General features: G+C 37.3%; 1 protein-coding gene across 4 annotated transcripts in view; it reads right to left on the bottom strand.

The window, feature by feature from the left end:
• The window catches only part of AP3B1 (adaptor related protein complex 3 subunit beta 1), a 165,250-nt gene that overhangs the window by 90,803 nt on the left and 46,653 nt on the right, over positions 1 to 27,794 (bottom strand). For all 4 annotated transcript variants that reach the window (XR_010827451.1, XM_066987680.1, XM_066987682.1 and 1 more), the window contains exons 8-13: positions 14,604 to 14,765; positions 12,345 to 12,442; positions 9,667 to 9,721; positions 9,512 to 9,583; positions 7,182 to 7,244; positions 6,146 to 6,278 (exon numbers count right to left, since the gene is read on the bottom strand). Coding sequence is in view for 3 of the 4 variants with exons in the window: in XM_066987680.1 (XP_066843781.1) it covers positions 6,146 to 6,278; positions 7,182 to 7,244; positions 9,512 to 9,583; positions 9,667 to 9,721; positions 12,345 to 12,442; positions 14,604 to 14,765 (583 nt within the window). In the remaining variant the exon portion in view is untranslated. The remainder of the gene's footprint in view (positions 1 to 6,145; positions 6,279 to 7,181; positions 7,245 to 9,511; positions 9,584 to 9,666; positions 9,722 to 12,344; positions 12,443 to 14,603; positions 14,766 to 27,794) is intronic.

Below are 27,794 nucleotides of genomic sequence, written 5' to 3'. Positions count from 1 at the left end.
AGAAACAGCTAAACATTTCTGTTGCACTTTTCCACCTTCCAAACAGTCTCTCAGATCTGTAACCTAATCTCTAGTACATTCAAATTAAGCTTCTAAATAGGCAAGCTGTTGTAAGATTTATGTCAAAGTCATGCATTGGACTGCTTAACTACTGTAGCAAGTAACATTCACAGCCTGATCAACTTGTATGAAATGTGCAATTTTTGAAGCTGAAAAAAAACCACTGGTGCAGAGGTAAGCCTCTATGCAAGAGTAAACTCATCCTGTAAGGAAAGATGAAGTAAAGTCAAACATAGCCAAAGCTGAAACCAAAACAAAAGACTACTGCAAGAGTTCAACGCAATTCTAATTTTCATTTATACTACAAAAAGGAAGTAGCTATTTTTACTTCAGTATCAATGTTTAAAACAAAGAAGAAATACAACTACCATTCCTTAAACATCTCAGAAATATTCCTACCTTTGAGGAGTTAAACTGACACATGGACCATTCATCCCACAATCAAGAAAGATGAAGTTTCAAAAGTACAGTATGGGGAAGAGATTTTTTTTTTTTTTTTTTAGAAAGCAAACTTATTTTTAGAGTATGGCTATTCAAAAGCTCTGAATATGTATCATTATGCCATAAGCCTCTGAGAAACTTAAATTTTAGCTTGCAGCTTTTGTGTCATCCTTTATTTGACATGACATCTCAGTCATTTTTCTAACTAATTTTTTGAAGCAAGGTTAACACTGCAAAGAGGAAACCATAACACATCTACTTATATATCTCAAGGTTTTCCATAATCTTAAAGACCAATTCAACCGGAATTGTATTTTGTCCACTTTCTTACTGCAGATATTAAAATAAGAAAATTCTTAAAATTTTAAAATGTCAACCTGGAATTTTTAGAGTGAGAGAAATTAGTAAAACAACCTCCATCCTTGAGTGTTTTGTGATACTACTTAACAGAGGGAATGGTTAAGCAAAATAAAAATGAACCCAAAAGACTAAGGTGGACATGAAGTCATTATTAAAAATATTGTTGACAACATTGAACTAATCATGATGAACTTAAGTGCAGATTATGAAGTGTCAACTTGGGAAATACTTTACTGCAGTCTGTGGAAGCAAATTTAGAGAACTGTATCAGAACTGTAAAATGGTTCCATGAGTCTAGATACCAAAAAAGAAAGTAAAAACAAAAGTATGTATTTATAATTAATGTGTTTATACTAGAATAAAGGCTGATTTAATTTAGAAAAGAGAGGCTTTCCAAGGCTTGCTTTGCGCACATGAAGAATCCCAAAAATGAGTATAAAACATATGCATCTAGTCAAAGACACAAAGATACTAGCTTTTATATCCTATAAGTAAAATCAGAAAAAATAAGAAAGAGAGAAAATTATTAGCATTGTGAATGGCTATTATGAAAATTTTAAAATGTAAATCTGCTACAATTATCTAAGAAGAAGTACATATAAGACAAGGATAAATGAATACAAAAGTTGTGAAACAAGTGTAAATTATTTTATATCTAAAGGTCATAGAATGCAAGTCAAATTTTTAAAATAAAAAATAAATACATCAGAAAAGCTGGTCGGGAAAACCTTAACCAATAAAAGGAAACTACAGGGGGTATTAGCAACTTTTCATAAGTCTTAGTATACTAAGTCACAAGTCATAGTAAAAATCTTAGTATGTTCATTGTTAGTTTTCAAACAATTCAAACAATTTCTAGGCAATATGGTAATGGCTACTCTGACTAGAATAATCTCTGAAGACCCTGGAGCATGAGCACTTCTCTGAAACTTAACATATATTCAGTCACACACCACAGACCCTGAAGCATGACAAATTCCCAAAACCTTAAAATGTATTCAGTTACACAACATTCCATTTCACCAAATAATGATGTGTTTCTAAAGCTAACAATGTAGTGGACAATAACTTGTGGGGAATGAATTAGAGTCCTTTTCATAATTGAAAAGTTGGCCACATTACAACAGAAACTCGGAAAAACAGCCTAGCAAGATGCATATTACCAGTGAACACTCAAAAGCTGCAATCTGAAATACTACATTTTATACAACTGATGTTCTAATTTTTTTCCAATACTTAACAGATACATGTGGAAACTAAAACACAGAACTGAAGGCCAATTTATCCACATTCTGTAATTTAATAAGCACTATTTCTAAAAGCTGCAAAATTACTTCTGCTATTTTTTAGAAGAATATATTGATCAAATTTCATACCAAGCCCTACAAGTAACTAATTTGTGTTGTTTAGAAGATTATGCAGATGATTCAAACTAATGTTAAAAGGTAATTATTAAGAGCTAGGTACCAAGACAAACCTTAAATTAAACCTTTTCAGAATTGCCTGAAATCTGTGTTTTCACCTGGTTTATTTTTCCACACTTATAATAAAGTCAACTCAATTCTGAAATCACAGTAATACACATTAACTACACAATACATAGAGCTGGTTTTCTTTTACTTCATTCTAACAGTAATTCTAGTAGGTAGGTAGTAGTTACCTGAGGTATTAACAGTTCCAGTGAATTTAGGACTTGCCTGTTCAAATTTGTATAAATTACTAGGGAAAAATAAAGTCATTTTCACTGTGCTTCCAACAATTGTTTTTACATTGTTTATTACCCATAGATTTCAAATTTCAACAAGAAAGGAAAGCCACCTGAGAAAAACCTGCAGGTTCTCTAGTATATTCACTTCAGACAGACAAAACGGACTTCTTACAATCCCGTCTGTCTCTTTCATCTAAAATGACTTTTGTCATCTTAGTGAAGCCAGCAGCCAGCTCAAATTTTCAAGGCAATTGCTAATGGAAATGTATTAGCGAAATGCGAAATGTCACACCGAAGAGCCAAAATAACTTTTCTGTTTATGCTTCCTTCAGCAGATGAGGAATGAAAATAGTTCTAAGACCTCAACATGGCTTCCAAAAACAAGGCTGGGAAAGTGCAGATCCTCCCGGAAACTATGCTAAGAAACATTGAAAATAAGGAGGTGATTGGTGACAGCCAACTTCACTACAGGCAAACCATGCCTGACAAATCTGGTGGCCTTCTACAACAGGGTTACAGCGCTGGTGGATAGGGAAAGAGCAACTGAAATCATCTACCTGGACTTGTGCAAAGCACTTGATACTGTTCTTGAAGAGACTTTAAAGTGGTCTTCCAGTACCTAAAAGGGCACACAATAAAGCTGGAAAGGGGCTCTTTGTCAGGGAGTGTAGTGATAGGACAAGGAGTAATGGCTTTACATTAAAAGAGTGAAGAGAGTTAGATTAGATATAAGGAAGAAATTCTTTATTCAGAGGGTGCTGAGGCACAGGTTGTCCAGAGAAGCTGTGAATGCCCCAACCCCTGCAAGTGTTCAAGGCCAGACTGGATGGGGCTTTGGGCAACTTCATCTAGTGGAAGGTGTCCCTGCCCACGGCAGGAGGGCTGGAAATAGATGATCTTTAAGATCCCTTCCAACCCAAACCATTCTAATGATTCTATAAGAGGAAAACTGCTCTTGAAGTTTTGTGTGTTTATGAGTGCATTTTTAAAAGCTAACTTTCCCCTGTTCAGGGAAGCTGGGGGCTATGGTAAAACAAAACAAAACAAAACAAAAACCACATTTCAATAACAGAAGTCCATGCAGAAACTAGAGAGTTCTATGATGAGATGCCTAGAGAGTTCCATGAAGAGTTATCCCAGCTGGGCTTAACTGGCTGCTGAAGAGGCAGCTTTAATTATACTCTGCCTCTCAGCACCCAAGATCCAGAATGATTCTTGGCTCAGCTCCCATGCTAGATAAACCCTGGCTTTTCAGTAGAGACCTTTCCAGAACAAGACCAACAGAATGGGAAGGCAGTTTTGCCATAAGCTCATTCTTTATGATTCTGTTTTGATTTGGTAGAATTAATTTGTCTGTCTACCTTTCTTCTATGCTAAAGTGAATTCCCCACAATGATAAAACAGTGCAGAGCAGAGAGAGCTGATTCTGCTTTCTGGGATCCCAGAACCTACTAGACTTACCAAATTGGGCTTCACGCTATGCAGAGGGAGCTGAACTGCTTCCAGTTTTGGAACAGCCATGTAGGTAATGGCAAGGGAAGCAGCTTGCTTGTACGCTTTAAGAATGAAAGTTGGGACAAAGCAGGATCAACCATGACAACTGAATTCTAGTTCTCCTACATGTACCAAATTGTTTTTTTCCTCCCTCCCATGCTCAAGGCTCTTCATGTTCAACAAGCTGTGACTACCAGAAATTTCCTGCTTCCTAAGGAAAGGTACCATGTAAGTTAAGCCATTCAACTCACTTTTTAGAAAAAGACACTGCGCATATGGTAAAGGAACTTGCCAGTTGCCAGGTTTAAAAGTTCTTAAATATGTCCCTTGCGGTCTTTCAAAATAGTAAGCACAAGAAGATCATGGTTAGATTTATAAAATAAAGTAATAAAAAGTCTTTCAGGACCTTCAGAAGTACTTGCTAGACAATTACTTAGAGCCAGTCAAGACAACTAATCTTGTTGAGACGTACCTTTATATACATGCACACATTTATACGAATAAATATGTATTTTGTGTGTGTGTGTGTATAAACATATATGGAATTATTTTGAAGAAAATCTTAACTTGAGAAGTTATAATTAAAAAAAGCTGTTTTTTCTTATCTGGGTTCCTTATTAGCAGAAAGAAAACCCATGCAAGAAAACGAAAAGGAAGATTATTAGATAATAAGTTCAATATTCTGAAGTTTAATTATCATACATAGAAGAAAATGTGGATTTGTACATGCTGAAAGGAGCCTACCAACCTAGAAGAACATTGCTAATAGAATTAAAAGGAATCAAGAGTAAACTTTGAAGGTAGTATTTCTAATACGGTCACATTCATTAACTGTAGTACAAAAAAACTTACCCAAGTCCCATTGCAGAAACTGCCTTATAACACAACACTGGAATACATTTTTAACACAGTGGATAACTAGAAATGCACAGAGGGACAAAAGGTCCGGAGCAACATGAAATTAAAGTTACACAGATTAAAACTAGCAAGCTACACACTGAGGCCTCTCAGAAACTTCTGTTATGAGGTTAAGCAGGAGAGAAGGAGGACTTGCAGAGTATAAATCAAACAAGAGAAAGTTCTGAACGCATCAGTGGGTCACACTGGTAGGACTACACCCTACCAAAGCAATGTCCGTAATAAAGGCCTTCTTAGGATTATCAGAAAAAAATATATCCAATAGATATGAAGAGCAATCAATGCTGCTTTTCAAAGCTTAGAGTAGATCTCATCTGTGTTATCTGTACAATTCTGATTACTCTATCCCCCCTCGCCAATGAAAAAAAACATGCTTCTCCTCCTTTTCCTGATATTATTATTTTTGACTATTTCTGTCTCAACTCTATTTCTGATATTTAACAACATCCATGTTGACTTCACATTTTACAATCATTTTCTGATTATCTTATTGACTTCCTTCTGCATAATATTCCTCGGTAACTAGTCAGAATATACAATATTATCAGGTATTGATTTACAGTGCTACTATATCCTATTTGATTTTATCTAATTCTTGTTCTATTTCTTGCAACTACATATCACTATATAAAAATAGCAGAAGACTAAATTATAAGAACAAGACAAATTTGGGACTGTTTATACTAAAACTATTTAATATGTTTTTCCAGTAAGGCACTGATGTACTAAAAAGCCATTCCAAGCTTTCAGCACCCTCTACAGGATAACCATTTTGATGCAACTGAACACATAACAGCAAAACTTCTACTATCATCTATGATACTCACAACAGTACACTTCAACAATTAACGACATTTTGAGAAAAAATGGGTAAACTCATCATTGCCGGCAACAAGGATTTAATCTTACTAACAAAAGAGAGAACAAATACCCAGTGACTATGAGAGCACAAAAGAGAAAACAAGTACCTAGTGATTATGAGAGCATTTTGACATGATTCAAACAAGCACCAAAGTCACTATTTTTATCCAGCTATGTCACTGAAATTCTTACACAAGCCAAGCTTCCGCACACTTTATTGTGTGATCTGCTCTGTGCAGTTCCTGTTAAGAAAAGGTTTCAAGCCATCAGCCACTCAGAAAACAGACAGAACATTTAGCTTACCATCTCTGTTGGACAGCAAACATACAAGGCCATTAAGGCATGTGTCAGTCACTTCCGTGATGTTAGTTGCACATCTGCCTATAGCCTGAATAGTAGCTGCAGCAAACTGTTTATCTTGGCTCTTCACGTAAGTCTATGGAAACAGGGTTTTCATTAGTCAATACATAAGTCTTGTCAAAAGGAAACTTACCATGTTGTACTCTTACGACAAACATATTGTATAATACATTCAATCTAGACAGCTATACCACATGTTAAAAGTTATACCTTTCCATCTCTTTGTCACTTCCAGAAGACATTTTGTTGCTGGCTTTGGTCACCCACAGCCATGGGATCCTCTGATTTCAAGGAAGCCAAGGGCAGGGGGCAATTACCCAAAAACAGCAATTAGTTTGCGTGCAAGGTTGGAAGAGTTGATGAGCTTTCTCTTCAAGGAAGTTTCAGTTCATTTAACCAGAAGCATCTGTGAAACTATGAATAACCTACCTGCCTGAGAACTAGTATATTTCAGAGAAATCCAGCCAGAGAACTGAAGCAATGAAACTAGATGTCATATGCAAAGAGGAACAAATTTTTTCACAATATATGCAAAACGTTTTGCTGATACATATACATATATTGGAGCTAATGCTGTTTTATCAAATGACTTACAGAAATGAGGTTTGGCAATATCTGCTAATGACCAAAAATTAATAAAATTAAGACACTATTTTCTAAAGTGTCAGTCAAGTTGGTAGAACATGTTTTAAGGAATTTGGAATGGCTGAGTTCTTCTCAACTGGTTCTTTTTTTGGTTGGTTGGTTTGTTTTTTTTTTGAAGTTAGAAAGAATAAGAAACAAAACACTGAAACTTTTCACATAGAAAAAGCACCATTATCCATTATGATACGAGACAGTTTCACTTCAATTCCAAGAACACTTTATTCTGGAAAAGATGTTAACTTGAAAATATTAAGACTAAGACTCTAGATGAAACATCCAATAATGGCAATTGGACAACAGAAAGCATTTCAAAAGAATACATTTTTGCACAAACCTGGAATTCTCGTAGCAGAGTTGATATGTTGGCTTCATTTGCTAAATTTGTCAAGATTTCAAGCTGAAAGAAAAAAAATATTAAAAGCTAAAATGAAATTCCATAAACAGTACCACATATACACAATAATTTTATTGCATATAAATAAATTATAATACTATTAAATATACTACTTGGAATTCAATAGTGTATACCAGATTTCAGAATAAACTGATAGCAGCATTGCACTCAGGAGGAAAATTCTCCTTGCAAGCACATGCAAGGTTTTCAAAACAGGACTCTAGGGTTCAGTGATGCATTTTCTATGAGCTATTGTTTTACAGTGTTGCACTGCATATCAAATGGACCTGAAATACTTCCAGCAGTATTGTTTCCTATGTGATACCACAGGCTTTGGATATAAGAACCATGTGACACCGTAAGAAGAAATAATGGAAAGCACAATTGCAGATGGGGAGAGATAAATGCAATGTCCATTACATTCAGATGAACTGCAGTAAAAGACATGTAGCTCAGGAAACGAACAGTTACATCTGTATGAATGTTCAGATCTCAATCAAAATCAACAACATCAGACCCTGAAAGGCCTCTTCCTTACTCCTGCTGAGCAAGAGGATGATATGCATCATCAGGCATATGCCATTAAGATGCTATGCTCCCAGTCCGTTTTAACTTTGAAGAAGAAATTCCAGTACCATTTAAATGAGGTAAACGGAAGAAAAAGATAATTATGCCTCTGTAAAAGGAATTCATACCTCACGAATTTGTTGGTACTCTTTGAGTTGGATGCACACAGACAAGAACACTTAATAGACACAATCCACTGGTATTTCGGGACCAATTTGATAAGACCTCCAGAGGCTCTTAGCCTTTATAGCCAGTATTGCACATGAAGCAAGTGGATAAACGGTTGAAAGACAGGAATAGGCACAAAGAAAGTGACTGTTTTTACAGTACAGGAAAGCTATCAATAGGATCTCAGAATTAACTTTGTTGATCTTTTACATTTCAATATATTTATATATGAACTGTGGAAGTGGTAAGAAGACAGGTGACACAATCTTCTGCTGATGCTACAGCTTTCACAAAAATGAAGGTGAAGTCTGACTAAGAGAAGCTGCATTGAAAACTTCAAATATTAGGTGGCTGGTTGAGAAAATAAATTCAACACATGAATGCACAGCAATGTTGATAAAGGGGGATGAAAACTTTACAGAAAATGATAGGCTATGAGCTGCTTACTGAAAACCGTAACAGAATTTGTTGTTAGAACAGATAACTCATTGAAAATATAAGGTCAATGCTAAGTAGTGAACAAAAAAGCAAACTTGATGTTGGGAAAGAAACAGAAAACAAAACAGTAATCAAACAATACGGTAGATGAATTCCAGCATGTTCCTACATCGTAAATGCTGCCATAGTTCTGGTCCATCTATCTTAAAGCAGATACAATAGAACAAAATTTAAAAAAAAGAAAGCACAAGCTATTTTATGTAACAGGGCAAACTGACAGATTTTTCAGCCAGTGAGTAATAATTGAGATTGAAAGAAAAGAGCACAATTTCTCATTCTCCAGCTCTTCACTAGTATATTATACCAATTAATAACGAAATTATAAAGTATCAATAAAATAACGTCTCTTTAAGAAATGTATATTCTGTATATTCCACTCCTAAACACAAGTGTCTGTGACAATCTAAAACAAAATAGAAGGCACTTAATAGTAGACAATTCTTAGCTATTGTTTTGTCAAGGACTTCACATCTATTAAGGACTAAGAATATAGAAAACAAGAAGAAAATAGCCTAAAAAACATACTGAGGTGTGAACTAGAGGAAAATCTAAAATCTTTATGCCAAATGCTGACCTCAAAGGCAACTTGGTACTCTGACTTTGTCCCATATTTGACTCCCATTTTATTCAGTGAAACAGATTTGAACTATTTTTAATCAAACAGTATCGACAACAATCAAACAATATCAACAGTTTTAATTTCTTTTCATGTGAGATGATGTCTCCTCCTATGAAAACAGTCAAATTCTAAATGCGCAAATGGCTAGTTACTTAGAAAGAATTAGTAATGCTCTGTACTGAAAAGTACCAAAAGATGCAGCAGAAAAACACAGTGCACCTGCTACCTAAACCTTGCTAAATAGTGAACATTTGGATACAAGCCTGAAGGACATGTGTGGATTTAACTAAAAGCTACACTACTATACTTAAAGGAACAGCACAAGATGCATGTCATAGCAGCACAAGAAAATTTTGCTTTCCTGTTGCAAACAGTAATTTCTACAGCAATGTAGAGGTAAATTCTCTTTTAAACTCACCTTCAGAGTTTTGATCATTGTTGGATCAGTTGATCTAACATAGAAACTCTTCAGATAAGGTTCAAACATGCCCTGAAAAATGCAACATATATAAATAAATAGTTCACCTGAGTTCAACATAAACTGTAATTTTGGAAACTCTGAACATGGTATACCTTTCTCTGAATCGACATAGTGGCAATATTTTGCAGAACGATATACTGCACCTCCCTAGAATTTGGAAAGAAAAACAAAAGTTATTCTACAAAATTACAGAAACACACAATAATGCATTATGGCAAAGAAAGCTCAATTATACTCAAGTCAAAAGTAAGTTATACATTTGACATGGCTCAAACATACAAGGAAAAAGCTTGTTGCCAACTGATACAAGTTTATTATGTGCTTCACAAGAAGGGGAACAATTAAACTAGGCTCTCATTTTTAAAAACTTCAATAAGGAAAAAAAACACTAATACCAGTATAATGGTGCAATTCTTCTTTTTGGCATTAGGGTCTTTGTTTAAACTAAAAATGAGCAATTCTTCAAAACATCTCCATTCTGGCATCTCCAGACATAGCTCACAAAAACCTCACGCTTTGTCCACCATAACAAGATATGGACTTTATCTGTACCATGCAAACTACTGTGTTAGTTACAACAGCTGATGCTTGAATAACTAGTAAGAACCAGTTCATTCTTTTTCATCTCAAAAAAAAATTTCCTGTTAATTCTCAAAAAGGGCCAAGCTTGCCTCTCACTTAGAATATACACTGACAGATTCACACATCTGTAAAAAAGCAGCACTTTAACAGACTTTGACAAGATATAGACAACAGAATTATGTAATATTCTAAACACAAAAACATTAAGCATTCTAGGAGGATGTTTTCATTAATATATTAATTTACCTCAGTAGGAGGTAGCCGTCTACTCAGTAGGACTGAGCAGAAGGAAGTCTGGATACTAGTCTGAAGCTTTTAAACTAGAGTTTCTGCACCGATCACTTACAGACCAAATAATAATTTATAAACAAAATTTCTAAATGTGTCCTCAAATTCTTGTGTGATGCAAATCTCATCCTAATAAAGAAATCAAATCACCTCATCCATTATCTCCTCTTATTAAAAATTGTCTAATAGCCCTGTAGAAATTACACCTGTTGTTTACAAAGAAAGGTAATAATGCAGAAGTACGTAACATCTTTGAAATATAATTTTATGTAATTCTTATATAGGTACATGGAAACAGTCAGCTGCACATCAGGAATCAAGACTGGAAATCGCTATGAAATGTTCTTCCAAGCACTTATATCCTTGCTAGATTATAACATATTTGACATTAATTTAAAGGCCACAGGCACATAACTTCAAGGGCAAACAACAAAAGCTTATTTCAAAGTGGCTCTAATAGCAAAAGTGTTTCTCACAGACTGGTGACAGAGAACAGACGAGTCATTCAACATGAAAATCAGAACTCTAGTGCCGTTTTAGGTGCTAGTTGAGACACAAGAAAGAAGTGATTTCTAATTTGAAGAAATTTGAGCATAAATGAGGAATAAACAACGTTCAAAATTAAGCAATTCAACCTGTGAGTATGAGTGTAGTTCTACACATTACCTGTAAAAATGCCAAACTGCTTTTGCTGTTTCATTTAGATTTGCATAAGGAGAATGGGAAGCATATTGTACCATAAAACCAAGCACAGAAATAACAGCAATTCATTTTCATTTTAAATAAAAGTGTGAATTCTCTAACAAGCCCAATTTTACTTCAGTAGTCAAATTTTTAATTGGTAGATTTGTTAGCCATAGGTGAGCTGCAAAAGTTTATAGAGAAAGAGCTCTATGGTGACGGGGCTCATGAAGCCCATCTAAGTCAAGTAATCTTGTCAGACACAACTAGAGCAATTTTTTTCTTTTTAAAGCTGTCTACCTGATTTGACTTACTTTTTAAAAATAAATAATTTTGACAGCTCAGCTATCCAAAAATATCATATTTAGCTAGGAAGTTATTCTGAAAATATCTTAATATTGTAACTGCTATCAAACGTTCAAGGTGTTTTATACAGATACACAGAAGTTTAAGATCTAAAAACTGAGGGAAAAAACTTTTAGGCAAATATTGGAATAATACGCCAAATCTACCTAACACGCACACATGCACGCACACAAACACACATGAGTATTATCAATCTTATGAAGCATGTGGTCAGTGAAACCCTTCATAGTAAAGTATGACTAAGTAACACTGAAGATGATTAAGTCAAACTTACTTATATTGAATGAAATATAAACTAGTTCTTTAAGAAACAGTCCAAGGACTAACAGGGGATTGAGCAGTAACAACTGGTAATTTAACAAGTATCACTCTTAGTTTTTCTGTCAACAAGAAGTTATCAATATACAGTAAAGAAAAATAAAATGCACATCTGAAGACTGAGTGCTTAGCAAGACAGTAAAGAACTACAACATAATTACATTTCAAATAACTTCCAGTAATTAAGCAAATCAAGAAACTAAGCTAACTAGTTAGTACTATCTCCATTTGTATGCTGCTATCTACATTTGTATGTTCACCAGGCTGTCTTCTCAGAAGGACGGTCATAATTAAGAATGAAACACTTATGATACTGAATGATCACTGAAAGTTAGACTGAAAATGATGGAACTGCATTTAATGATTCTCACATATTGAGTAAAAATTAGTATTTTACAGGACAATGTTACAACAAAACTCTAGTAATGCAATAATTATTTATTTATATGTATAGCTACAGATAAACAAGTATGTAACAAATTTTTTTTTTTTTTTAGAAAAGTAGATGGGAATTTAAAGTACAGACTTGACCTACCTATTACTACGTAGTAAACGCACTAATGATTTAGAAACAATACCAGCTTCAGATTTTGGTGCCAAATGCCAATAAAGCTGTGCAACTGCCATTACCACCTAAAAGAAGAACATTCAGAAAAGAATGTTAACTCAAAATATTCAAACATATGCATCACATTCAATTCATACCTGATGACCTACCAACAGCCTCTTCAGAAAGCAAAGTGCATACCCATGTTCTTTGAAATCAAGAAAGCAGTCTGGGAGAGAAACACCACGAGAAAGGTATTTTTGTTTCCAAAAATCAAAGGTAGTAGGTACCTCTCATTCTTCCCAGTATTTACTGGATAGTATAACATAAAGAACAGAGGGAGAGGGCCAGACAGAGAAAAATATAACTAATTCAAATTGTGATCATAATGATATCATATTTAATAACCCACTACTGCTAAAATTAGGTCTACTAATTAATGAAGAGATATTGTGGTTTTTTTGTTGTTCTGTGTTTAAAAAATCCTACAATACCAGTGCTTTTATTTTTATTAAATACATGTTCAATATCACTTGTTCTTTCATTTCCACTAAACTTCCATTCTATTATTCTATCACACAACTTATTAAATGACAGGTGCATTTACTGACAGCTTCTGAAGTCTAAAATCCAACTGAAAGAACTACAGTAACAAGTAAGAAAAAGCAGATGACTCGGAAATATAAGCAACTTAAAACTCGTAATTTATATTTTTAAAATTTTCTCCTAAGTATAAGACAAATGACAAACTTTATGCCAATGACTAAGTCATGTCTCAGTCTTCCCTACAATACTGTCTTGATGAACTTTCTTAATCAAAATTAAACAAATCACAGAACAAAGAGACTCAAAATGAAGACACTACCATGACACTTAACTTGGTGCCTTAAACCCTAATGCCAATTAATATCTTTTTTTAATTAATAAACAAAAATTGATAAAAATATGAAGAGAGGAAATAACTGAAATATTTTTATCAATAGACTATGGGAGCATTTTATTATGGACAAAAATCTAAAGTCAAATAGAAAATTTCGTTTGTGGTAAATTCTGTGAATGTTACAAAAATTAGTATAATAGTAGCAATTCAAAGAATCAGTATTTCATTTGACAAATTGCATTTAAACTTCTCAGTTAACTTTAGTATCATAAACTTAAAGACCATAAAAGTTAGAATCAATATCGTATTTAACAGATATAAAGAAAGTGATTTATGGAATGTGGAAGATAAGCAACTACAATTCTTCTCAACGTAGTGTGATAGCAAACATTTCTAACACAGATGCTTTTTGCAAGAGATGAGGAAATACTACATAGATGTTGAACAGTGATTTTAGCAAAAGGCTGTACTCTGATATAACTACTATTGCAAAACTGTGTTGTTTGTTTCCAGAGTTTGCTAACAGAGTAGAAGTGGTTTTGAAAAAAGTTACATTAGTTGGAGTCTAAAAATGCGTTTCAAGAGAGAAACAAAAACCTGATCTGTTTAGCTGATCAAGAACAGGTTAGGAGATGATTTAATCATGATGCAACCATTGTATCTGTAATATGAGTATTCACTGTCACTGGAAATCTTTTCCAAAGACATCTAGTCTTGAGTAACAAGACTAACTGAGGTTAGAAATAAAGTTCCATGGTCTGACTAACATCACAATGATTCACCATCAGCATGGATCTTCCTGGTTCAAAGAATTCACCTGCATATTAAAATTTCCCGGAAATACTGAAGAGCATACTGCACCTGTTATGTCACATCTACTCTGGAATCCCGGCAACACACCTTAAGAACGTGTCTGGGAGTCACAAAAAATTTAGGTATGTAACTGTCCATTTTTAAAATGTGAGACTCAAAGGAAAGCACCACTTAATGTTCAACAGCAAATATGATTTTCTTTGTGAGTCTGTATCACCAAAACTAACACTTTCTTCCATCGTAGATGCTAAGAACTTAAGCATTAAAAGCTAGCCATAGTATAGTTGTCACATGCAACAGAAAGTGAATTCAAATTTTCTCCAATATTTTGTTTGTCTTTGGAGCATACGTGACACGCAGTTCAGGTGTTTTACTTAACAGCTAAGTTAATTTCAAAAAAGAAATAACGACTCTTCTTCTGTGTAACAGTTGCTACATTGTACAATCATCACTTGACTTAAAGAGGAATAGATCTGACTTTTTAAACTTTTAAGTTTTTTAGCAGAATAGGTATTTAGTAGTTGAATATTATATCAAAAAGGAATTTGTCATACAGCGGCATTTCGGCTTTGAAGCAAGGGTTTGGTATTTCGTAACAGCAGCCTGTGATCTGGGTCCATAGTATAAGTCTTTTTCACATTCCGATCCTTTTCTTTCTGTTCTCCATCAGATTCATAGAAATTGTTTTCATTGTATTCTTCTACAACATCATCATCCTACCAAAAGACAAAATTAGAAGAAGATACACAAAATATTTGAATCATCCAGCTGTATTAATTTACAAAGTAACATACAACACCATGGCTCCATGCAGGATTTACGTGTTTTGCAATATGCCCATGGAACAATGTCCTCCATCCCAGTTGGTAATAAATGTGATACAACAAATGTAACAACAGTGCAAGATATCTTTACAAGTAAGATGAACTACTAAATGAAATACCTTCGTACTCTGTATTAGATTAGGTAAGGATGTTAGTTCTTTTTGGACTGAAAGCCTATGATCCAAAGTTGAATCTTCTGAGGAACAACTCTTTAAAATTCACTTTTTGGAAGTCTTAACAGAAGTCGTGCATTTTTCGTTTTCTAGTAATATATAAACTATTCACGAAAGCAGCAAATCTCTAAAGAAAGGACAGTTCTTTTCTTAAGAAATTTTATGATATAAAAAGTCACATATCCTGAGCCTGCCCTTCTCTGATGAAGTACAAATTCTTGAGTTGTTTAAATGAAGTTACAAACATTATGTCACTGAAAAGAAGCAACAAAAACAAATCAACAATAACAAAAAAATAATACTGCAAAATTTGCACATTACAATGGAACAGAAAGAAAAGTACTATATAAAAGAGGCAGGAGACTGAACACGGGAACCTACAGGCTTCTTTGTGTATAAGAATTGCTTCCAATTCTTTTAATTATCCCAGATAGGGACAGCTGTTACATGAAAATGTCAAAACATTTGACAGTGACAGTCACCAGTGACCCCTTAAGCCTCAACCTGAACTGCAGCCAGAATAAGGAAACTCAACTTTTTTTTTTTTTTTTAAGTCTGCATTTAACTGAGTAATGTGGGTTTTCTTTTGTTTATTTATTTATTTTCTTTGAGATGCTCAAAGATTTCTGCTGTCAAAAACAAACCTCATTTTCAGTAACACTGTGTACCCATATCCCGTTAAGTAGTTTGGGGTCTGGAAAAAAGAAAAAAAAGCAATCAAAGCATTCTGTTGTGACTGTGGCAAAACAGATTATAGCCAAGAATTCAAACCACCAAGTGAAAACCACATCAAAAAACAAACAAACAAACAAACAAAAAAAAAACAGTGAAGAACAGAGGTCCCAGAAAGGAGATCCTGCTTGCTGGTGCTAGATGAAGCAACTGCAGAGCTCAGAGCCTCATTGTTATTTCAGCTATGAGACCTTGTAGGACTCTGATTATACATAATTCTGTTTTGAATAGGTATGGAAATTAAAAGTGAATACTGGTATTACATGTAATTTCTGTGCTGCGTCAATCCAAGCAGAGCCTTCCCTAATTACAGCTGGGCATAAGCACTTACACAGAGTTATAAGGAAAGGGGAAAATAATTCAACGAGAAATATCTTCACTTTGGCAATGCTTCTGAAACACTAGGAAAATGTCAGTGGGGCTATCACTTCCACAGGTGGTATCAGAGGTACACAGGGACAACTGGCAAAGACTGCTGTCCCCAGAGCAACTTTATACTGTAAGTCTTGAGTCTTGCACAAAAGGAATAGACTTGGGATGCATATTAGTTCTCCTCTAACGTGGCACACAGCTGGTAGCTTCAAGGTGGCAAGCACAAGAGAAGCCTCTTGTTATTTTAACATAACAAAGTGCAAAAGACTTTTTCTAAGGCAAGAGCATCTACACTCAGCAACAGTGCTACTGGTGTCTGGGATTACAAACAGCAACCAGAACAGCATGCCCCTTAAATTACGTCTAAACTTTGAACTCCAAGCAGGAAATAAAGTATGAATAAGGTACAAGAGAAAGCAACATCGATATTACTCTAATTACCAACAGCACAGAACTGAAAATAAGACTCTGGTCTTGGAAAATGAAAGTCTTGCTGTTTTAACTAATAGCATTGAATCAACAGTCATCACCTTCCACAAATAATTTACGACAATCTTTTTTCTCCAATCCTCAGTATCAATAATGCATCTACACTAAGCTGTGGGAGACACTTCTTTAAGTTTCCTTGAAGAAATGCCAGATATTGCTGGCACTAAAACTTTATTTCTCCAGATTTCTGATTTGACCTCAAACTCTCAAACTGATGGCAGCTAGTATGTATCAGCAGCAATATCAGAAAAACAGAAAAAAATGGCGGGGGGGGGAAGCACTCTGATCTTTTTTGACATGGAATAATCACAGAATGGTTGAGATTGAAAGGAACCTCTAGAGGTCATCTGGTCCAACCCCCTTTTAAAGCAGGGACACATACAGCAGATTGCCCAGGACCATGTCCAGACACCTTCTGAAAATCTCCGAAGGAGACTCCACAACCTTCCTGGGCAACCTGTGCCAGTGCTTTATCACCCACACAGCACAGAAGTAATTCCTGATGTTCAGGGGGAACCTCCGGTGCTCCAGTTTGTGCCCGTTGCCTCTTATCCTGGCACTGGACATCACTGAAAAGACCCTGGTTCCATCCTCTTTGCACCACCCCTTCGGGTGTTTGCATACATGAGCAAGACCCTCCCTGAACCTCCTCTTCTCCAGGCTGAGCAGGCTCAGCTCTCTCAGCCTCACCTTATAGGAGAGGTGCTTCAGTTCCTTGATCATCTTGGTGGCCTTCTGGACTCTTTCAGTATGTCCAGGTCTGTCTTATATTAGGGGCCCAGAACTGGACACAGCACTCAGGTGCAGCCTCACCAGCCCTGAGCAGAGGGGTGGGATCGCCTCTCTTGACCTGCTGGTGATACTTTGCCTAATGCAGCCAAGAATACCATTCTTCTTTGCAGCAAGGGCACATCTCTGGCTCATGTTCAGCTTGGTGCTCACCAGCAACCACAGGTCTGTTCCTGCAGAGCTGCTCTCCAGATGGGTGGCCCTCAGCCTGTCCTGGTGCCTGGGGTTGTTCCTCCCCAAAGGCAGCCCTCTGCACTTGTTGAACTTCATGGAATTCTTGTCAGCCCACCTCTCCGGCATGTTGAGGTCCCTCTGGATGGCAGTACAGCCTTCTGGTGAATCAGCTACTCCCCCTGGTTTCGTGTCATCCACAAATGTACTGAGGGTGCACTCTACCCCACTGCCCAGCTCATTACTGAAGATGTTAAACAGGACTGGACCCAGTGTTGACCCCTGGGGTACGCTGCTCGTTCCTGGCCTCCAACCAGACTTTGCACCACTGAGCACTACCCTCTAGGCCCAGCTGTTCAACCAGGTTTTGATCCACCACACTGTCTGCTCATCCAGCCCATGCTTCAGCAGCTTCCCTAGGAGGATCTTATGGGGGACAGTGTCAGATTTTTTCATGGAGTCCAGGAAGACAATATCCACGGCTTCCCCCTCATCCATCAGGTTGGTGATTCCATTACTGAAGCTCATCAGGTTGGCCAGCCAGGACCTCCCCTTGGTGAATCCATGCTGACCACTCCTGATGATTCTCTTCTGCCTCCATGTGCCATTGTACTGTTTGATCACTTTCCCAGGGATCAAGAGAAGGCTAAACAGCCTGTGCCTCCCTGTGTCCTCCTTCTTGCCCTTTCTGAAATAGGAGTGACATTCGCTTTCTTCCAGTCGTCAGGCATTTCTCCCAGTTGCCACAATAGTGCAAAGATTATAGAGAGTGGCCTCACAGTGACATTTGCCAGCTCTCTCAGCACTCATAGGTGCATCCCATCAGTGCCTATGAACATGGGTATGGCCAGTGTGTTCAAGTATTGCCTAACCTGATCATTCTCTGCTAAAGGTACATCCTCCTTGCTCCAGCCATTCAATCTGGCCTCTGAGACCTGGGATTCCTGAAGGACAGTCTTGCTGGTAAAGACTAAGGCAAAGAAGGCATTCTGTACCTCAGCCTTTTCACTGTAACCAGGTCTCCTGTTTCCTTACAGAGAGTGCCCACATGTTCCCCAGTTTTCCTTGTCACTGAGGTATTTGTAGAAGCCCTTTTTGTTGTCCTTGCTGTCCTTGGCCTGATTCAACTCTGTCTAGGCTTTAGCTTTCCTAATTTGATCCCTAGATTCTCAGACAGGGTCTCTATATTCCTCCCAGGTTACTGTCCTTGCTTCCACCCTCTGCAGATTTCCTTTTTGTGTTAGAATTTGGCCAGGAGTTCCTTTTTCATCCATGTATCCATCCACCCACCATCATTTTTGTGTGACTTCCTCTTTCACAGAATCACAGAATTGTCTAGGTTGGAAGAGACCTCCAAGATCACCGAGTCCAACCTCTGACCTAACATTAACAAGTCCTACACTAAACCATATCACTAAGCTCTACATCTAAACGTCTTTTAAAGACCTCCAGGGATGGTGACTCAACCACCTCTCTGGGCAGCCCATTCCAATGCCTAACAACCTTTTTGGTAAAGAAGTTCTTCCTAATATCCAGCCTAAACCTCCCCTGGCGCCCATTCCCCCTCGTCCTGTCACCAGGCACATGGGAGAATAGACCAACCCCCACCTCGCTACAGCCTCCTTTAAGGTACCTGTAGAGAACGACAAGGTCGCCCCTGAGCCTCCTCTTCTCCAGGCTGAACAATCCCAGCTCCCTCAGCCGCTCCTCATAAGACTTGTTCTCCAGACCCCTCACCAGCTTCGTCGCCCTCCTCTGGACACACTCGAGCACCTCCATGTGCTTCTTGTAGCGAGGGGCCCAAAACTGAACACGGTACTCGAGGTGCGGCCTCACCAGAGCTGAGTACAGGGGGACGATCACTTCCCTAGACCTGCTGGCCACACTGGTTCTTATACAAGCCAGGATGCCGTTGGCCTTCTTGGCCACCTGAGCACACTGCTGGCTCATATTCAGCCGACTATCAACCAATACTCCCAGGTCCTTCTCTGCCAGGCAGCTTTCCAACCACTCATCTCCCAGCCTGTAGCTCTGCTTGGGGTTGTTGCGCCCAGGTGCAGGACCAGGCCCTTGGCCTTGTTGAACTTCATACAGTTGACCTCAGCCCATCGGTCCAGCCTATCCAGATCCTCCTGCAGAGCCTTCCTACCCTTGAGCAGATCGACACACGCACCTACCTTGGTGTCATCTGCAAACTTACTGAGGGTGCACTCAATCCCCTCATCCAGATCATCGATAAAGATATTAAAGAGGACTGCCTCCAGTACTCCAGCCTAGCCCCAGCCTAGGGGCTGCTTTTTAATGGCCAGGGAGGGGACGATGCTGGCTCCACCTATGCCTCGTCAGCCTCCCCCACGAGGGCTGCCGGGTCCTGGCGGCCCCCTCGAGTGGCCTCGATGCCGGAAAAAAAGCCCGCCTGTCCCGATCCCCAGCTCCGCTGCAGAATGCATCTGCCCCGGAGCTGATCGCCTCGGCAAGGATTGTTGGGATGCATCTCTCCTGAGCTTGGAGGAGGTGATCCTTGACTACTAACCAGCTTTCTTGGGACCCTTCTCTTTCCCCATAGAGCTTTATCTCACGGTATTCTACAAAGAAGATCCTTGAAGAGGCCAATCTGCTCTCCCAACGTCCAAGGCTGTGAGCTTGCTGTACTCCCTCCTCACTGTCCTAATGATCTGTAACTCCAGCATTTCATGGTCACTACAGCCAAGGCTGGCTTTGACTTCTGTACTCCTAGTAAGCACCTCCTTGTTGATGAGAAGGAGGTCCAGCATAGTTCCTCTCCTCATCTCCGCTATCACTTGGAGAAGTAAGTTATCATCAATACATTCCAAGAACCTCCTGGATTACCTACGTCCTGCTATGTTATCTGTCCAGCAGATGTCGGGGTAGTTGAAGTCCCCCATGAAGACCAGGATTTGTGAACATGAGGCCGCTTCCTATCTATAGAGGACTTCATCTGCTTGATCTTCCTGGTCAGGTGGCCTGTAGTAGACCTACACTATAACATCACCTTTCCGTTAATCCTGTCTCTGTCAGCTCTCTGTCAGCTCCTCATCCATCCCCAGGTAGAGCTCCATGCACTCCAGCTGCTCATTGATATACAGGGTGATACCCCCCTCCTTGTCTCTGATGCCTGTTCTTCCTGAAGAGCCTGCATCCTTCTATTTATTACAATCCTCCAGAGATAGTATGAGGGTTCAAGGAGTAAATCAAAGTGTTCCCACACTTTCTCTTGTCCTTCCAAACACTTCAGAAGCAGTTTCACAGCTGATTTGAGACCAACCAAGTCCCTAAAAGGCTGTTGTTGTTTATAAAAGCATGTTTCATTTTCTCCAGGATCAGTAAAATGATCGTGCTCTCAAGTGGTCATAGAATCACTAGAACTGCTGAATTTTCAAAAGCAGGAGGTGGTAAAGGGAAGAGGACAGAAAAGAGGCATTCCTTTTCAGCAGCATTCTTTAGCTAAATTGCCTTAAGTACACTTGCAATTTGTGGTAGCACATGATCTAATTGTGCAGTTAACAGCCCTTCTAAATTGGTAAATCACTATAAGGTTCAGAACCCCAGGAGAATGAACTGATTATAAACAGAGAAACCACTAGCATTCCAGGCTAGGATTTGAGAATGGACTCTGTGTGTTCCACATCTTCTGTGACTTATTCAATCCAGTAGCAAAGTGAGTATTTCAGAGCCAGAGAACATATATAATTCTTTTTTACAGTATTCCAGACACTCAGTTTAAGGACATCTTCATGAAGTATTAACAGCTTAAATGAAGAAACTGCCAAATAACAAGTTCCATTAGCCTGTTGTTAAAGTCACTAAGTAAATAAGATAACATTTAACTAAGCTCTTGCTTGAAATTGCATTCAGTGTGACATTAAAATTGAGAATGTGCCTTCCACTTAGTAAAGCATATTACCCGAATGCTACAATTACCTCCAAACAGAGCTTCATGCATCCGCAAACTCAGAGTTAAAGTAAAACTTCACGGAAATCTGAAGCATGAACACACACTATCTGCCCATTCTACTATCCCTAACTTTGTCTTGTATTCAAAATCCATTCAAATATTTGTATTCCTAGACTAATTATAACTGATTTTAAAGCTCTAGACCTCTATTTCTCTCCTCAGAGACGTAAAGAAATACGTTCACAGCTTCGATTCATGTAGCAGAATCTTCTGTGATATGATTTTTCCTATGTTTCTGAGCCCCTTCCAATGTTTATAAGAACTGCTCTCAAGAGAGTTTAGAATAAGCTGACTTTGGAAGTTAAGAAGAGTTTTGGGACTATTTATCAGTCAATGAATTCAATTGCAATGTCAAAAACACATCAGTCAAGCAACATCAGCAGTCCACTTGCTGTATCATGAATAGGACTCTTGGAAAAGGGAAATGGTAGGAAAGGTATAGAGAAGTTTCTGCTAAGGGATTAATAATGTATCCAAAATAGATCCCAAATTTGTGTGTGAAGATGCCTACCTAAATCCTTCCATATGTTTAAAATACGTGTTTCAGAACACCGGTAAGGATCTATTTGGTGTCTCAGTGAAAAATCAAACTAATCCTCAAACTGCTCAAAAAGTCAATCAGATAAATGGTAAGTTTCAAATCGACCTCTGTCAGACAGATTAGCAGACCTAAACCAATCATGCTTGCTAGTAATCTAATGCTGGCAGAACTATCCATCTACTCCATAACAGGAGGTCCTTGAATTACAGATTAAAGCTCAACATGAAGAATTGCCAGTGGTCTTAAAAAAGGCACAGTCTAACATGGTAAAAATATCTGAGAAATGAAAAGCATAACCAACATAACCTGCAGCCTGTCTGGAGAAAAGACATAAAAGGCACAAAGCCAAGGTTTCTACGGAAATCTCCATGTACAAACTGAGTGAGAGTGAGCTGTAACTATTCTCTCATTAGCCAAAGGCAGTTGAAGAGTCAAAGAATAAAATGACCAGATCATCCACCCCACAAAACAATGGATTCCTTTTAAATACTAACCAACCAAGCATACTCCCCCTTCTTGGGTAGTCTGACTTTTTAACTAGTTGTGTAATAAAGGTTCATGCTGCTGTGAAGAGAGTAACATAACCTAATAATGATCTCATGAGATACTCTGATGGAATGCTAAAGTAAGGTGGTATTTCAAGTGCGTAAGCCACTTGAATAGTGAACATTTCAACTGCATAAGCCACTTGAATATCTAGTGCCATTTTGTGTTCCCTCAAGCACAAAAAAGATCTGCATGAGCCTGGCAGTTCCTGAAAGCATTGGCCCTGCAGGAGATCCAAAACAACTGAAGATGAGACAGGCTATCCTATGGCATTAGATCAACACCAGACCCTTACATAAATCAAACACATACTGGTTTCTGTGAAACTTGAAAGGCTTCAGATACTTCATCTTCTGCAAGATGAAGTTACTGAGGCCAATCATTAAACTCTTTTCCTACTTAAAAACACCCATTGAATCTTCTATCCTTATATTGAAGAACTCAGATGAAGAACATCTAAGTTTATAGTACCTAACAAACTTCTGCTGACACTCATGTGTCCTTAGTCCTTGGAAAGGAATGGATTGGGGATTACAAAACTGATGAGAAAAACTGGATCACAGTACCACAGTAAAGTTTAAAGATATGGTTATGAACTGTAGCAATTCCTCAATGGACAGAAAGCAGGAGGAGACTTTGCTGCCACCAGACCAGAACAGCATGCTTTGTTTGGTCCATAACAACATGTATTTTCAGCTTTAAGAAACAAAGTTGCTTTAAAAGGAATGAGACAATTTCAGAAACTTAATTTCTGTCTTTACCACAAACAGAATCTAAAAAGATTCCGGTAATGAAGTAGTGGTCCAGGAGATGACCTTTATTCCTTTATTCTATCAATAAAGTACTCATAAGGAGGCTTCCTGATGAAATACAGAGTGATCGGACTGGATGACATATGTCTGTTACTCCCTTTTAAATTAAGCTCAAATAGACTGAACACTTCCCATCCAAAAGTCAGCAAATACACACTGCACTGTTTAGGTAGCATGACATGTAAGTAGTAATATGTAGAATATATTATTTTTATAAAATATTCATATAAAGTTATCATACTACCCAAACACTACGTCTATCACTCCATGAGGGACAATACCTGTTGCTACTATACAAATCATAAAAGCGTATACATATTTTCATTTAGGTGAAGTATTATGGAATGAACCAAAAAAGTTCACAAGATCATCATTAAATTACTCTGACATGTTTGATACCATAATTTTTACTTCAATTACAACCACAGTCTGTTCATTACCATTGGGATAGGTCAAAGAAAACCTGAGTTTTCAGTTGGATATGTATAACTATGCAGATTTGAAGCTACTGAAACAGACTTAGACACTACAGCACTCCTTCCTGAGGAACATTTTCATTTTATAACTCTATTCAAACAAGTCTGTTGGAATTATACTGGAAGTATAACCGATTAGTACATTTATATAAAGGACAATACATAATTCCAATAAATTACAATGGAAACTGATACTTCAGTTTGTATTATTTAGAGAAAAGGTACCATACTCTAGCCAAACAAGATTTCGTGCTTCTTTGCACAGAATATCTGGATTTTTAAAGTTTGCTTATTTGAAGAGACTAATATGGTTTCAGCTAACAGATACTGAAGTGACTATTAATGAAAATGGTAGTTGTGACAAACTGAACAAATATCTGCGTCACATTATGAGTTATATTTTCTGATTCTAACCCTCACTCTATAAACTTCACACCGGGCTAATACAGTCAGATGATGCTGAAAACCAACCTACTTTTCAAATGCAAGCATCTGCCAGGGAATAAGAATCTCCAAAAAAGGGTTTACAATGTACATACCATTGAAATTTCTTATCAGATTTTCCATAAATCAATGACCAATACAGTCTCAATGATCTTTTAAGATCTTTACCAACAGGTACCAGAAAGAGGCAAATGGAGAACCATAAGCTAAGAATGAAGGACAACATGGGCAAAAGTAGTTATCAAAGAAGAAAACCTTTCCTTTTTTTTCCTTGCCTTCATTGTGTTCATACCTGTAGGTATTCTTTCCTGTTTCCAGGGTACTGATCAAAGCACTAAATTCATGCAAGAAGTAATGTGCTCAGAAATAATGTGAATGTTATCTTACGTACTTACGGGCCTTCTGGATGCCACATATTCATAAATTCTGTTGTGGACATCTATCCACGTGATGCTCTTTGTCTAGTAGCTTGAGTGACCTTTTCATTGATATATCAAGGTTTTCTCAAGACATACAGAAAAGTTGCAAAATAAGCTTTCTTAGCTTCCTCTTTGCAAAAATAAAACTTTGTTTACTTTTTCTTCTGTATGAGAAAGACCTGTTGGACTGCTATGACGAAACTGTAGTCTTCTGAGACTGCACATTTCTCACTGTACATAATGCCAGGTACAATTCTTGATTGGTTATGACACATCTCTAAATGACCATGAGAAACAATATGTACTTTATCAAGAAGTTCAAATTATCTTGGATCAACCATTTCTTTAAGAGTGCATCCACAAGTTTGTTCGTTTATGGTTGGAAAAATGCCAGACAAGAAGAAACTGCAATAACTTAGTTCTGAACCTGAACAGCAGCAACACCTGCTTTTCCATCAGAACAAATATGCCACTAATTTTTGATGTGTGAATATCACTGAAACAAATCAACAGATGTTTTAAGATATTTTCAGCTCAATTGCCTACTTATGTATTAGGATGAAAATTCTGTAATACTGGATTTAATACCCACTGATGTTGTTTAGACCATTTAGGATTTAATACCCGCTGATGCTGGGTAGACTTCCTTGGGAGGACAGCAGACTTGCATATTTCAGACTGCCAATCTAAGAATAGGTAGATTGGTATAGTCATCATCACAGCTCTGTTCAGGCTAAAGATCTCTGAAATCCTTGCTCATCACTGATTTGTTCATAATTCAGGATAGATGAAGACTACAACTCCTAGGGCAAGTAGTACCCTTCCCTTAGCTGTATCCCCGAAGTAACTGACAACTACATCATTTTCTTCATGGTCCACTTATGCAAGCCTGTGGAAGAGTACTTTTATACTTTTGCTTGGCAGTCAGCATATAAGTAAGTGCTTGATAGTTTGATGAGATAGCATTTACTGCTTCTTCAGGTACTTACACAGATTAAACTGAGAACCTTAACCACATTAAAAACATAAAAACCTCTAAAGCATTTAAACAAATTTATGAGTTACAAGTTCCACTTTAAATTTTGAACTTATAAAAAAAGGGGGGGGGGGGGGGGGGGACTTTTAATCAGTATCAAAGTATCTTTACCCTTTAAATTACCCCTTGCACCTTTGCTCCCTCTCCATTCTCCTTTTGCACTTTTGTCCATTCTTGTACATTTTCAGAGAGAACACGAAGGCACAGCTGTTCCAAGAAGTACTCTCCTACCAAGTAGAGGCATGCTCCTAACCATGAAAAAGCTACCATTCTTCACTTCTCTCAACAAAGCCACTGATATTTACAGGAGATTTTGTTCAAATACCTTGCTATCTTATCTGGAAGAAAGAGCTTTTTGGTTTTTTTAAATAAATTAATATAAAAACTTGAAGCAGTTATCCAGCATAGAAGAAATCAGTCCAAACCGTTCAGGATAAAGTAGTAATTAAATGGCCTTAGACTGAAAAGTTTCAGGGAACCTTAAGGTGGTACCTAGTTTAATGTTTAAGTGACAAATACTGGTATTTGCCTGCCTTACAACAAATGCCAAAGTTCTTATTACACACCATACTAAGAACCATGAAAAATAAGCCTATTTGATATTCAGCAGGGTCTTGGCATAGGAAACCTGTATCTATAGTGAAATCTGCTTCCTAAATTCAGTGTTACAGAAAACTTTTTAAATATTAAACATTACGAAATTTTGTCCAAGGAAAACACAATCTTTTTTTTTTTGCAAAGATAATCAAAATAGTCTATACCCCACAAATTAAACATGAGAAAATTAATTTCTTTCCCCTTATATCAATACAATTAACCTTCAATGATGAAAAATTCACATAAAAACAAAAACATATTTAACAAAATAAGAAGATGAGATTCTATGTTAAACATGCAAATCAGTGTATAAAACAAGCATAAAAAGACACTGTAACATTCAATTATTTTGTCAGAGCTGTAAATGATGATTTTTATTTATTTTTTCATCTTTTTCTTCTTTTTATTCCTCAGGACCCAGGCTGTTTTCCATGATCGATGGTTTTAGCTATACACATTGAAAGAGTTGCTATTTTTCTCCTAAAAGTCTTCATTTTCTAAGGTCATTTTCTTTAGGCTGTATTCCCATTCTGTACCACCCATCAGTGATGTCATTCTCAACTTTTAAGCATTTTGAATTGATCAATGCTTCAATAATTCAAAGTATTTATAATCCCAAAAATGTAAACTTGCAACATGCTTCTCATAACTTGTCGTTTATAAGTAACTTCACTGATTGAAGTCCATTTTTTTCCTCCAATCTTAGTGGAACACCAAGGAAGATTATTTCTGTAACCTGTAATTGCCCAAAATGAAGCTGAGCAGCTTTGAGAGTGTGGTTGATTTTTTTGTTTGTTTGTTTCTTTTTTTTTTTTTTTTTCCCCTCCAAGAGGCTAGAGCTCCTAGCTCCATTTGCTCTCTACAATGACTGTCAAAATTTCTGACCAATCCCACTGTTTTTAGAAAACAGCCTCCAAAATGGCACATACATTCAGTAGTGGAGAGTTGAAGAAGTCACTGCCTCCTGTAATCCCTGTCTCCCTGCTGAAACAGGGATGGCTGCTCAGTTTGAAAATCGTTCCCTGAACTGATAGATTGCAACTCAACAGTTTCGTGCAAACCATAGCTTCTTTGTTTTAAACAACTTCATATATTAAGCTGTAAGTTGCAATGCTTCAGGAGCTGTTTACAAACAACTCAGCAGTTTCAAAAACTTCTGGGAAAGGTGTTGGGCAAAAAATTCAAGTTGGAATACATTTCAGTGTTATCTGGTATCAAATATGTCACTGCACAGAAAATGGCTGAAATTGTTCTGTCCACTTTTTTCTGGGCAGAATTTTTCATTCCAGAATGAGTGTTTTGCTGCCACGTAATTTAATACATCTTAAAGCTGGATACTATTCTTTTG

This window comes from Anser cygnoides, chromosome Z (assembly GCF_040182565.1).
Source record: "Anser cygnoides isolate HZ-2024a breed goose chromosome Z, Taihu_goose_T2T_genome, whole genome shotgun sequence".
Classification (NCBI taxonomy): Eukaryota; Metazoa; Chordata; class Aves; order Anseriformes; family Anatidae; genus Anser; species Anser cygnoides.
Note: the sequence above shows the minus strand (reverse complement) of the source record. Positions and strands in the feature narration are given on the sequence as shown.